Source organism: Leptodactylus fuscus, chromosome 3, assembly GCF_031893055.1.
Source record: "Leptodactylus fuscus isolate aLepFus1 chromosome 3, aLepFus1.hap2, whole genome shotgun sequence".
NCBI classification, from domain to species: Eukaryota; Metazoa; Chordata; class Amphibia; order Anura; family Leptodactylidae; genus Leptodactylus; species Leptodactylus fuscus.
The window spans coordinates 245879053-245894235 of NC_134267.1; the positions used below are offsets into that span (position 1 = coordinate 245879053).

At 40.2% G+C, this 15183-nt stretch overlaps 2 protein-coding genes across 4 annotated transcripts in view; one reads left to right on the forward strand and one right to left on the reverse strand.

The window, feature by feature from the left end:
* The window catches only part of LOC142198387 (uncharacterized), a 297722-nt gene that overhangs the window by 105227 nt on the left and 177312 nt on the right, over positions 1 to 15183 (forward strand). The window lies entirely within an intron of this gene.
* The window catches only part of LOC142198419 (uncharacterized), a 76591-nt gene continuing 62240 nt past the window's right edge, over positions 833 to 15183 (reverse strand). For all 3 annotated transcript variants that reach the window (XM_075269455.1, XM_075269457.1, XM_075269458.1), the window contains one exon: positions 833 to 2176. In XM_075269455.1, the coding sequence (XP_075125556.1) occupies positions 1362 to 2176 (815 nt within the window). In that variant the 3' untranslated portion in view covers positions 833 to 1361. The remainder of the gene's footprint in view (positions 2177 to 15183) is intronic.

A 15183-nucleotide genomic window follows, 5' to 3' on the forward strand; every position in this document is an offset into this window, starting at 1 on the left:
CTGACCTATCCTTCAAGCCACATATTCAAACCCTCAACACCTCCTGTCACCTCCAGCTCAAGAACATCCATCGAATCCGCTCCTTCCTCACCCCGGAAACTACCAAGATGCTCATCCATGCCCTCATAATCTCCCACTTAGACTACTGCAACACCCTTCTCCATGGACTCTCAGCTAACACCCTCACCCCCTGCTCGCTTAATCCACCTCACCCCCCGATCTTCATCGGCTGCTCCCCTCTGCCAGTCCCTCCACTGGCTACCCATAGCCCAGCGAATTGAGTTCAAACTACTAACGCTAACATACAAAGCCATCCACAACCTGTCCCCTCCATATATCTCTGAACTAATCTCCGGCTACCTGCCCACACGTAACCTCAGATCCTGCAATGACCTCCTGCTCCGCTCTGCTCTCATCCGCTCCTCACACAACCGTCTCCAAGATTTCTCCCGTACATCCCCCATACTCTGGAACGCCTTACCAAGACACATAAGACTGACCCCCACAATCACAGGCTTCAAGAAGGCCCTGAAGACTCCCCTATTCAGGAAGGCCTACACCCCCAATAACACTATCACCGCACTTCCATCTGTACAGTCTCCCCCCTCTCCTTCTGTCTCTACCCCCCTTCCCTCATAGATTGTAAGCCCTCGCGGGCAGGGCCCTCTACACCACTGTGCCAGTCGGACATTGTTAGTATTATATCTACCTGTATATTTTGTATATTGTATGTAACCCCCAAATGTAAAGCACCATGGAATTCATGGTGCTATATACATAAACAATAATAATAATAATAATAATAATAATAATAATAAAAATTAGAGGGGAGGAAGGGAAGAGGGAGGTCAGAGACCATGGAGAGTGCAGCACGTATCCCATGGGGACCATAGACAAGAGGATCCAGCGGGACACCCAGGAGAAAGAGCTCAGCAGTTAACACTTCTTAGTCAGTTAACTTCTGTCCAGTAAGCAAAAAGGGACAGCTCCAAAAAATGTGGTATAACGTACCCTCCTTGGCGAGGCATCTCCAGCAGGCCATGGGAATTATGGAGTTGAGGGTGTGTAGGAGGACCGGGGTATGATACCAAAACATCAGCAACTTATAAGGAGTTTCATGGAATGTAATACATGTGGACGATTTGGCTCCTTGGGACTATATGATCTGCCATTGTGCTGGGGAGATCTGCCTACCCAGAGCCTCTGTTCAATTGACCATGTATTCATCCCTCCAGAGAAGAGAGGATACGGGAAATATCTGAGATCAGGCCTTCGTAGAAGTCATTTGGCACATTCTTAACATGAATATGGTTTCTTCCTGGTGTGAATTCTCTGATGAGTTTCAGAATTTGATTTCCTTGTCAAACATTTTCTCTCATGTGAATTTTCTCATGTTTAATAAGATGTGATTTACGTGAAAAACATTTCCCACATTCTGAACACGAATATGGCTTCTCACCAGTATGACTTGTCTCATGTCTAATAAGATGTGATTTCTGAGTATAAAATTTCCCACATTCTGAACATGAATATGGCTTCTCACCAGTATGACTTGTCTCATGTCTAATAAGATGTGATTTCTGAGTATAAAATTTCCCACATTCTGAACATGAATATGGCTTCTCTCCTGTGTGACTTGTCACATGTCTAATAAGACGTGATTTATTAGTAAAACATTTCCCACATTCTGAACATGAATATGGCTTCTCTCCTGTGTGACTTGTCTCATGTCTAACAAGATTTGACTTATTTGTAAAACATTTACCACACTCTGAACATGGATATGGCTTCTCTCCAGTGTGAATCCTCTCATGTTTAATAAGATCTGATTTAGTAGTAGTACATTTCCCACATTCTGAGCATGAATATGGTTTCTCTCCTGTGTGAATTCTCCTATGGGCAGTAAGGGTTGAGCTGTGTGCAAACTCTCTTCCACATTCACTACACTGAAACCTTTTCCCCCCTTTCTGGCTGGTACTTGTGGTTACAATCTGTGGTTGGTCAGAAGGTTCCTCATGATTCGGGGGATTATATGATGGATCTGTACTGTGATGTCCTGGATGTACATGAGGGGTAATGAGGTTTTCTCCTGAGGAGCGCTCCATCATATTTTCATCTTCTCCATTATACTTTACTGATGACATGAAGTTTCCCTCAGAGATCGCACTGGGATTTTCTGTAGGATTAAAAATGCATTTTATGAATTTTTTTTCACACAATTTTGGATAGACATGTAGTTGTGTGTTGGGGATTCTATTAGAAGCCTCCATTGCAGATTCTGTCTAAGGGGGCATTTACACGATGGGTTAAAAAGCCTCCCATTGATTTCAATGTGTTACGCGCACTAAACGGAACCCATTGAAGTCAAAGGAATTCATTTTTTGCAGCGCTGATTCCAACACAAGTTTACATGTCAGAATCAACGCCGCATTACATCGTGTGAATGCACCCTAAGGCTCCGTGTATATGGCCATGTGCTTAGTCAGTGTGATAGTTGTCTTTATAACCGCGGGCACACTGATCTATTATTTTCTATGGCCTCATACACACACCCATGTATTATCACAGGTCTAAATAGTGGGCCATGGACCTGGGGCAAAACTCAGCACATGTGATATTCCTGTCTGCTTTCCAGCCCTGACTCCATGCAGGAAATTCGAATACATGTAACCTAAAATCTCAAACAAAAAAAAATCCTGTAGAATGATGGACAACATAGCAGACACCCGACAGTCCTCAGTATAGTCATTTCACCATAGGATGGATCTCCATTTTTCTGTTCCACATCTCTGTACCTAAACCCAACACAACCTTGTCTGGACTCCGACCTGTCCTCTGCTCATATATCTGAACCTTTAATACCAACTGGTGTCACTTTAATAAAATTTTAATACCTTCTACTCAATTTTGTATAAAAACTATTTTTCCAATAGATCTTTATTAAATGTTTTGCCCCCTGCAGCCCCGAGCGCTCACGTATATGCCAGGCTGCTCCGTCCTGTTCAGAGATAAATCTGTCAGAGAAGTCGTCTGATGGCGCAGTCTGCAGCCTCAGTGATCTATATCTATAACCGTCACTGTTGTAACCACATCTATCTCACAGCAGGATACGGAGTATACCTGGGACTTCTGGTACTTTAGTGCTCGGCAGTAATACACAAGTCCATCACCCATCCCCCCATTACTCCTGTAGGTATATGGAGTCCCATAAAACCAATTCTCCACATATAAACAACTACAAAAGATGTTGAAAAAAAGGAACTTAGGGTCAGTTCACACGTGAAAACCGCCTAGCTTATTTGTGCGAGGTAAAAAACCTCGGGGAGTTTTTTTGACGCTGTTTTTTGCATTCCACGCGGTTTTTGACGAGGTTTTTGACACGGTTTTCGCTAGCGGTTTTCGCTAGGGTTTTTTTTCCTATATGTGCTATAGAAACTGCAGGCGAAAACCGCGTGGTTTTTTGCAAAAAACCGTGCGGTTTTGTGTGCAAAAAAACGCGCGGTTTTTTACCGCGCGGTTTTCGCCTCCCATTCACTTCTATGCAATTCTTCAGGCGTTTTCCGCCTGAAGAAAGGTCATGTCGCTTCTTCAGGCGGAAAACGCTAGGAGGAAAAAAAAAGCTAGTGGTCTACATAGACCACCATGTTAAAGGAGAGGTTTTTGAAGCGAATTCCGCTGTCAAAAACCTCCCCTTTGCCCACGTGTGAACTAGCCCTTATATCATCGCAGCCACCGAGACCCGACAGGCCCAATGTCTGAGGTGTCAAAATCCACTCTGCTTCCCGTCTCATAGGACATTATGACTGTCTCCTCCTCCTATAGGGATACCCACATATACGACACCAGCAAAAGTGAATGAGCCACATCATTTATAGCTCACTCTCGGTTTTATATCTTTACAGGGATTGTCCAGGCAAAAATAGACAAACAAATACATATTTACCTGTCCCCGATGCTCCGACGTCCTTCCGTACCGCTCAGTCCTTCTGCTCTTGCAGGTCTCTTCCAGCATTGTGCTGCAGCTGCTGATTGGCCTTAGCGGTCACATGATGTCACTACCTGTGACATCACGGGTCCTCTTCCTGAGGCCTGCTTAGGCTGCTGATTTGCCTCAGCACAATGCCGGGGCGTGGGAAAACACCAGAGCAATGGAGACAGATGAGTATGTATTTTTTTCACTGCCCCAGGCTTACCTAAACTTTAGAAGGGTTGTCCATTTTTGCCTAGACAACCCCTTTAACCCTTTCACTGCCGGTCTCTGGATATTTTACACCTCCAGTAGTCAGAGCAATTTTCACTACTTGCAACATTAACAAATCCTCCAACCCCTCCCCCCATACCTATAGAGTTTCTTACAGTAGACACCTGCAGCATTGTCAGGATGCCACTTGGTACTGTATACGGACAGGCACCTTCATGCCATTTTGATTTAAAGTGAATGTTTTATGAAAAAATGCAAATAAATGTAAATTAGTTGTTAAAAGTGGAAACCAAACAAAAAATTATCTGCACCAAACCTCCTAAAAATAAGAGGCCAACATGTGCAGAGTTCATACATATCACTATGGCCTACACCTGTATATACATATCACTATGGCCTACTACACCTGTATATACATATCACTATGGCCTACACCTGTATATACATATCACTATGGCCTACACCTGTATATACATATCACTATGACCTACTACACCTGTATATACATATCACTATGGCCTACACCCGTATATACATATCACTATGGCCTACACCTGTATATACATATCACTATGGCCTACTACACCTGTATATACATATCACTATGGCCTACACCTGTATATACATATCACTATGGCCTACTACACCTGTATATACATATCACTATGGCCTACACCTGTATATACATATCACTATGGCCTACACCTGTATATACATATCACTATGGCCTACTACACCTGTATATACATATCACTATGGCCTACACCTGTATATACATATCACTATGGCCTACACCTGTATATACATATCACTATGGCCTACACCTGTATATACATATCACTATGGGCTACTACACCTGTATATACATATCACTATGGCCTACACCTGTATATACATATCACTATGGCCTACTACACCTGTATATACATATCACTATGACCTACTACACCTGTATATACATATCACTATGGCCTACACCTGTATATACATATCACTATGGCCTACACCTGTATATACATATCACTATGACCTACTACACCTGTATATACATATCACTATGGCCTACACCTGTATATACATATCACTATGGCCTACACCTGTATATACATATCACTATGGGCTACTACACCTGTATATACATATCACTATGGGCTACACCTGTATATACATATCACTATGGCCTACTACACCTGTATATACATATCACTATGACCTACTACACCTGTATATACATATCACTATGGCCTACACCTGTATATACATATCACTATGGCCTACACCTGTATATACATATCACTATGACCTACTACACCTGTATATACATATCACTATGGCCTACACCTGTATATACATATCACTATGGCCTACACCTGTATATACATATCACTATGGCCTACTACACCTGTATATACATATCACTATGGCCTACACCTGTATATACATATCACTATGGCCTACTACACCTGTATATACATATCACTATGGCCTACACCTGTATATACATATCACTATTTCCTACACCTGTATATACATATCACTATGGCCTACACCTGTATATACATATCACTATGGCCTACACCTGTATATACATATAACTATGGCCTACACCTGTATATACATATCACTATGGCCTACACCTGTATATACATATCACTATGGCCTACACCTGTATATACATATCACTATGGCCTACACCTGTATATACATATCACTATGGGCTACACCTGTATATACATATCACTATGGGCTACACCTGTATATACATATCACTATGGCCTACACCTGTATATACATATCACTATGGCCTACTACACCTGTATATACATATCACTATGGCCTACTACACCTGTATATACATATCACTATGGGCTACACCTGTATATACATATCACTATGGGCTACACCTGTATATACATATCACTATGGCCTACACCTGTATATACATATCACTATGGCCTACTACACCTGTATATACATATCACTATGGGCTACACCTGTATATACATATCACTATGGCCTACACCTGTATATACATATCACTATGGCCTACTACACCTGTATATACATATCACTATGGCCTACTACACCTGTATATACATATCACTATGGGCTACACCTGTATATACATATCACTATGGCCTACACCTGTATATACATATCACTATGGGCTACACCTGTATATACATATCACTATGGCCTACACCTGTATATACATATCACTATGGCCTACACCTGTATATACATATCACTATTTCCTACACCTGTATATACATATCACTATGGGCTACACCTGTATATACATATCACTATGGCCTACACCTGTATATACATATCACTATGGCCTACACCTGTATATACATATCACTATTTCCTACACCTGTATATACATATCACTATGGCCTACACCTGTATATACATATCACTATTTCCTACACCTGTATATACATATCACTATGGGCTACACCTGTATATACATATCACTATGGCCTACACCTGTATATACATATCACTATGGCCTACACCTGTTTATACATATCACTATGGCCTACACCTGTATATACATATCACTATGGCCTACACCTGTATATACATATCACTATGGCCTACTACACCTGTATATACATATCACTATGGCCTACACCTGTATATACATATCACTATGGCCTACACCTGTATATACATATCACTATGGCCTACACCTGTATATACATATCACTATGGCCTACACCTGTATATACATATCACTATGGCCTACACCTGTATATACATATCACTATGGCCTACACTTGTATATACATATCACTATGGCCTACTACACCTGTATATACATATCACTATGGCCTACACCTGTATATACATATCACTATGGCCTACACCTGTATATACATATCACTATGGCCTACACCTGTATATACATATCACTATGGCCTACACCTGTATATACATATCACTATGGCCTACACCTGTATATACATATCACTATGGCCTACACCTGTATATACATATCACTATGGCCTACTACACCTGTATATACATATCACTATGGCCTACACCTGTATATACATATCACTATGGCCTACACCTGTATATACATATCACTATGGCCTACACTTGTATATACATATCACTATGGCCTACACCTGTATATACATATCACTATGGCCTACACCTGTATATACATATCACTATGGCCTACACCTGTATATACATATCACTATGGCCTACACTTGTATATACATATCACTATGGCCTACACCTGTATATACATATCACTATGGCCTACACTTGTATATACATATCACTATGGCCTACACCTGTATATACATATCACTATGGCCTACACCTGTATATACATATCACTATGGCCTACACCCGTATATACATATCACTATGGCCTACACCTGTATATACATATCACTATGGCCTACACCTGTATATACATATCACTATGGGCTACTACACCTGTATATACATATCACTATGGCCTACACCTGTATATACATATCACTATGGCCTACACCTGTATATACATATCACTATGGCCTACACCTGTATATACATATCACTATGGCCTACACCTGTATATACATATCACTATGGCCTACACCTGTATATACATATCACTATGGGCTACACCTGTATATACATATAACTATGGGCTACACCTGTATATACATATCACTATGGCCTACACCTGTATATATATATCACTATGGCCTACACCTGTATATACATATCACTATGGCCTACTACACCTGTATATACATATCACTATGGCCTACTACACCTGTATATACATATCACTATGGCCTACTACACCTGTATATACATATCACTATGGCCTACACCTGTATATACATATCACTATGGCCTACACCTGTATATACATATCACTATGGCCTACACCTGTATATACATATCACTATGGCCTACACCTGTATATACATATCACTATGGCCTACACCTGTATATACATATCACTATGGGCTACTACACCTGTATATACATATCACTATGGCCTACACCTGTATATACTTATCACTATGGCCTACACCTGTATATACATATCACTATGGCCTACACCTGTATATACATATCACTATGGGCTACTACACCTGTATATACATATCACTATGGCCTACACCTGTATATACATATCACTATGGCCTACACCTGTATATACATATCACTATGGCCTACTACACCTGTATATACATATCACTATGGCCTACACCTGTATATATATATCACTATGGCCTACTACACCTGTATATACATATCACTATGGGCTACTACACCTGTATATACATATCACTATGGCCTACACCTGTATATACATATCACTATGGCCTACTACACCTGTATATACATATCACTATGGCCTACACCTGTATATACATATCACTATGGCCTACTACACCTGTATATACATATCACTATGGCCTACACCTGTATATACATATCACTATGGGCTACACCTGTATATACATATCACTATGGCCTACACCTGTATATACATATCACTATGGCCTACTACACCTGTATATATATATCACTATGGCCTACACCTGTATATACATATCACTATGGCCTACACCTGTATATACATATCACTATGGCCTACACCTGTATATACATATCACTATGGCCTACACCTGTATATACATATCACTATGGCCTACTACACCTGTATATACATATCACTATGGGCTACTACACCTGTATATACATATCACTATGGCCTACACCTGTATATACATATCACTATGGCCTACTACACCTGTATATACATATCACTATGGCCTACACCTGTATATACATATCACTATGGGCTACACCTGTATATACATATCACTATGGCCTACACCTGTATATACATATCACTATGGCCTACACCTGTATATACATATCACTATGGCCTACTACACCTGTATATACATATCACTATGGCCTACACCTGTATATACATATCACTATGGCCTACACCTGTATATACATATCACTATGGCCTACTACACCTGTATATACATATCACTATGGCCTACACCTGTATATACATATCACTATGGCCTACACCTGTATATACATATCACTATGGCCTACACCTGTATATACATATCACTATGGCCTACACCTGTATATATATATCACTATGGCCTACTACACCTGTATATACATATCACTATGGGCTACACCTGTATATACATATCACTATGGCCTACACCTGTATATACATATCACTATGGCCTACTACACCTGTATATACATATCACTATGGCCTACTACACCTGTATATACATATCACTATGGCCTACACCTGTATATACATATCACTATGGCCTACTACACCTGTATATACATATCACTATGGCCTACACCTGTATATACATATCACTATGGCCTACTACACCTGTATATACATATCACTATGGCCTACACCTGTATATACATATCACTATGGCCTACTACACCTGTATATACATATCACTATGGCCTACTACACCTGTATATACATATCACTATGGCCTACACCTGTATATACATATCACTATGGCCTACACCTGTATATACATATCACTATGGCCTACACCTGTATATACATATCACTATGGCCTACACCTGTATATACATATCACTATGGCCTACACCTGTATATACATATCACTATGGCCTACTACACCTGTATATACATATCACTATGGCCTACTACACCTGTATATACATATCACTATGGGCTACACCTGTATATACATATCACTATGGCCTACACCTGTATATACATATCACTATGGCTTACACCTGTATATACATATCACTATGGCTTACTACACCTGTATATATACATATCACTATGGGCTACTACACCTGTATATACATATCACTATGGCCTACACCTGTATATACATATCACTATGGCCTACACCTGTATATACATATCACTATGGGCTACTACACCTGTATATACATATCACTATGGCCTACACCTGTATATACATATCACTATGGCCTACACCTGTATATACATATCACTATGGGCTACTACACCTGTATATATATATCACTATGGCCTACACCTGTATATACTTATCACTATGGCCTACACCTGTATATACATATCACTATGGCCTACACCTGTATATACATATCACTATGGGCTACTACACCTGTATATACATATCACTATGGCCTACACCTGTATATACTTATCACTATGGCCTACACCTGTATATACATATCACTATGGCCTACACCTGTATATACATATCACTATGGGCTACTACACCTGTATATACATATCACTATGGCCTACACCTGTATATACATATCACTATGGGCTACACCTGTATATACATATCACTATGGCCTACTACACCTGTATATACATATCACTATGGCCTACACCTGTATATATATATCACTATGGCCTACTACACCTGTATATACATATCACTATGGGCTACTACACCTGTATATACATATCACTATGGCCTACACCTGTATATACATATCACTATGGCCTACTACACCTGTATATACATATCACTATGGCCTACACCTGTATATACATATCACTATGGCCTACACCTGTATATACATATCACTATGGCCTACACCTGTATATACATATCACTATGGCCTACACCTGTATATACATATCACTATGGCCTACACTTGTATATACATATCACTATGGCCTACTACACCTGTATATACATATCACTATGGCCTACACCTGTATATACATATCACTATGGGCTACTACACCTGTATATACATATCACTATGGCCTACACCTGTATATACATATCACTATGGCCTACACCTGTATATACATATCACTATGGCCTACACCTGTATATACATATCACTATGGCCTGCACCCGCACGCACGTGTCTTCAGAAAATCACCAGAACTGGAAGGAACAAAATTTTGCTTTGAAGTTGGAAATGTTACAAAAGTCTCATCCTATAAAATGTAGGGATTACAGACCATGAAAAGTAAGTGAACCCCTAAACCCTATATATTTTTTGAAAGTAGACAACCTGAAGATTACAAATGTCTCAATTGGTCATCGATAGCCACATCCACCTTCATGCAACTCTGTGACAAACACAAATAATTTTTTGAAAAAATGCCCTAAAACACATATTTGCACCTAAAACTCCTGTTCAATCTCAGATTCATATACAAAATACATTTATAGTAATAGCGTAAGGTGTATACAATGTGTAAATATACTATATGTACCGCAAACATCAACCACAACAAGAGCTCGGACTCCCAGAAACCCAATTACAGAAGACAGGCAGGATTGTGCTGTAATTCACTAATATGTTATAAAGCTATACTGCACCTATACTGTGACTGTGACACCAAAATCTAACTTTATTGAGAGTACACAGCATACCGGATAGAAAAACACAACTTAATAGTTTATATATACAACCACCTTCATGCAACGTTGCGGCAAACGGAGATTACAAGCAAAAATTGCACCAAAATTCAAATTTGCCACGAAAGTGCGACTCAAGCAACCCTGCCTGCAAACACAATGTACTGTCCATAAAACTATTTGCGACTTTGTGTATATGTTGTGTAAGTGTTTGGTGCAAATTTTTTGGGTAAAGGTAAATGCCTGGGTCACAGCACCAATAAACGTCCTGGTTATGTTCAGGAGGTATTACATAAGAATACCCCACTAGTAAAGCTCAGGAAGGAATTACATTATTCCAAACCAAAGAACAGCGTAAAATTTAACTTTTATTAAATAATGTTAAAACAATAACTCCGGGTATATAGAAGATAAAGTGTCAAACTAACTGCATAACCTTCCTAATAAAGTCTTTGCATGAAAATGACTCAATTAGTGTCTAGCTCCCAACTCTCTAGTTCAGAAGCCAAGGGTATGCTTATTGATCCAGAAATAACTTCTCCCCTGGATCAATAGCAGATAGACAAATGTCTCACTAATATTTAAATATTAAAAGAAGACAGAACATTGGCATGCCGTCTATAAAGTAGCAAAATGGGCTAGGGTATTCCTATATTAGGATATAAGCTACCTCCCACTCTGCCCAATGTTAGCTATCCGGCATCAAGCCGATATAGCAGCTGATGGTAATTTGCTGAGGATCTATTCAAAGGTTTTAGGTCCCCATTCACATATAGTATAGTCCTGTCTCAACGCGTTTCCCTCCCGTATTTAGGAGTTCATCAGGAGACTAAATGACTAAAAAAGTCTGTTGCTTCAATCTTACTGCAAATCATTTAGGTATCCTATGCTTTCCATATATCCTAATAGCCAGGAACCCTATCGGAGCCTATCTACCTCCTTTTTCGGCGGCTCACATTTACTTTGAACTCAATAGTCCACTTTCTGTCTATAGAAGATGGGCGGTTAAAACCACCGTTCCCCGTGCCTTGATGGTAGGCACAGGTACCAGGATGAAAGCTGAGGGCATAACGGCATACCACCTACCTTTATACCCAGTCCATAATGTGTGTTATCGCCGGCCTTCCCTGCGCATCGCTCCGAAAAAGGGGCGTGTCCACCGGAACTAACCATCGGGCACGCCTCCCTCCTCCCATTGGAGCGTGCACACGGAGCTCGGTCATTATGGTAACGGTGACGCTACTAGCACACCGCTTCACGATCGGAAGCATGTTATTATCTTAGGGCTTCTGAGAGGAACACAAGTAAGTATATATTAGGATATCAACCCAGACTATACATAAAGCCCTGGCCTCATACAATCCCGATCTCAAAAGGATAGAAGTAGTCAAAGGTAGATATTGCTGGCACTAGGACAATTACTCTTTTTGAAATCATGCGTTTTCTCAAAAAAACGCAACAAAACCGCAACATTAACCGTTTTATGGGGTAATCAGATCGTGTACCGATATTGCGCCATCATCTTGGGGTCACCTCTTTTGTCAGGGTTGGGAACGTTACATCTCAGATTTACATGACTAAATAAGAATTTTCTGTTTGAGGTATAAGAACATTGGATTGGGTGTCTTAGGGTTTATTTTAGAGGAAGCAAAAAATGGGGTGAGACGCATTGATAACGAAATAGGTTTATCCCCCAGTTATACACCCTAATATTATGTATATGTTGGAGTGGTTTTAAAGGTAGCTGGTTTTGAACAATGCATTTTATTTTTTATTTATTTTATTAATGATGTATTGGTTTAGTAAGTGACATTAGCTCTTGAGAATTCGGGTTACTTCATCTCGTTTTGTGAAAGGGTATATTGATATCATATATTCATGGAAATGTCCTGTTTGACAGATATATTAAACAATAGGTGATATTAGGGTATATTCACATGTTGCGGTTTTGTTGCGTTTTTTTGAGAAAACGCATGATTTCAAAAAGAGTAATTGTCCTAGTGCCAGCAATATCTACCTTTGACTACTTATATACTTTTGAGATCGGGATTGTATGAGGCCAGGACTTTATGTATAGTCTGGGTTGATATCCTAATATATACTTACTTGTGTTCCTCTCAGAAGCCCTAAGATAATAACATGCTTCCGATCGTGAAGCGGTGTGCTAGTAGCGTCACCGTTACCATAATGACCGAGCTCCGTGTGCACGCTCCAATGGGAGGAGGGAGGCGTGCCCTATGGTTAGTTCCGGTGGACACGCCCCTTTTTCGGAGCGATGCGCAGGGAAGGCCGGCGATAACACACATTATGGACTGGGTATAAAGGTAGGTGGTATGCCGTTATGCCCTCAGCTTTCATCCTGGTACCTGTGCCTACCATCAAGGCACGGGGAACGGTGGTTTTAACCGCCCATCTTCTATAGACAGAAAGTGGACTATTGAGTTCAAAGTAAATGTGAGCCGCCGAAAAAGGAGGTAGATAGGCTCCGATAGGGTTCCTGGCTATTAGGATATATGGAAAGCATAGGATACCTAAATGATTTGCAGTAAGATTGAAGCAACAGACTTTTTTAGTCATTTAGTCTCCTGATGAACTCCTAAATACGGGAGGGAAACGCGTTGAGACGGGACTATACTATATGTGAATGGGGACCTAAAACCTTTGAATAGATCCTCAGCAAATTACCATCAGCTGCTATATCGGCTTGATGCCGGATAGCTAACATTGGGCAGAGTGGGAGGTAGCTTATATCCTAATATAGGAATACCCTAGCCCATTTTGCTACTTTATAGACGGCATGCCAATGTTCTGTCTTCTTTTAATATTTAAATATTAGTGAGACATTTGTCTATCTGTTATTGATCCAGGGGAGAAGTTATTTCTGGATCAATAAGCATACCCTTGGCTTCTGAACTAGAGAGTTGGGAGCTAGACACTAATTGAGTCATTTTCATGCAAAGACTTTATTAGGAAGGTTATGCAGTTAGTTTGACACTTTATCTTCTATATACCCGGAGTTATTGTTTTAACATTATTTAATAAAAGTTAAATTTTACGCTGTTCTTTGGTTTGGAGTATAGCATTTTCAGATAGTGGATTCAAGTGGAGTTTTAGGAATTACATTATACCTGTATGTGACAATCAGAGTGCAAAAGTATAGTATGCGCTCTGATTGATAGGAGAGGGGGTAACATGGACAGAAGCCCCTGCCACCCCCTCCTGGGGTCACATACAGGTTATGCACAGAGACATGAATGCTTCCTTACCTTTGTGCACGCTGCAGGTCTCCTCCTCCTCCCTCCCCTTCTTGTTACAGTTTGTAAATGCTTCCTTAGACAGGAGAGCGGGGACACTTTAGAGCCCTATATCTCAGGACTGGGTGGGGCTATTTTGATGAATTAAGATTCATTTTAAAGATAAGAATCTCATATTTAAAATGATACTAAGCTCTTCATGATAGCACTTACAGATACGGAGCGATTCACTGTTGAAATACTGTCAGGAATTGAGATCTGCAGTTGGATCTCAATGCCAAATAGCGTATTCAACAGAGAATCGCTCCGAAATTATAAGATCTATCATGAAGAC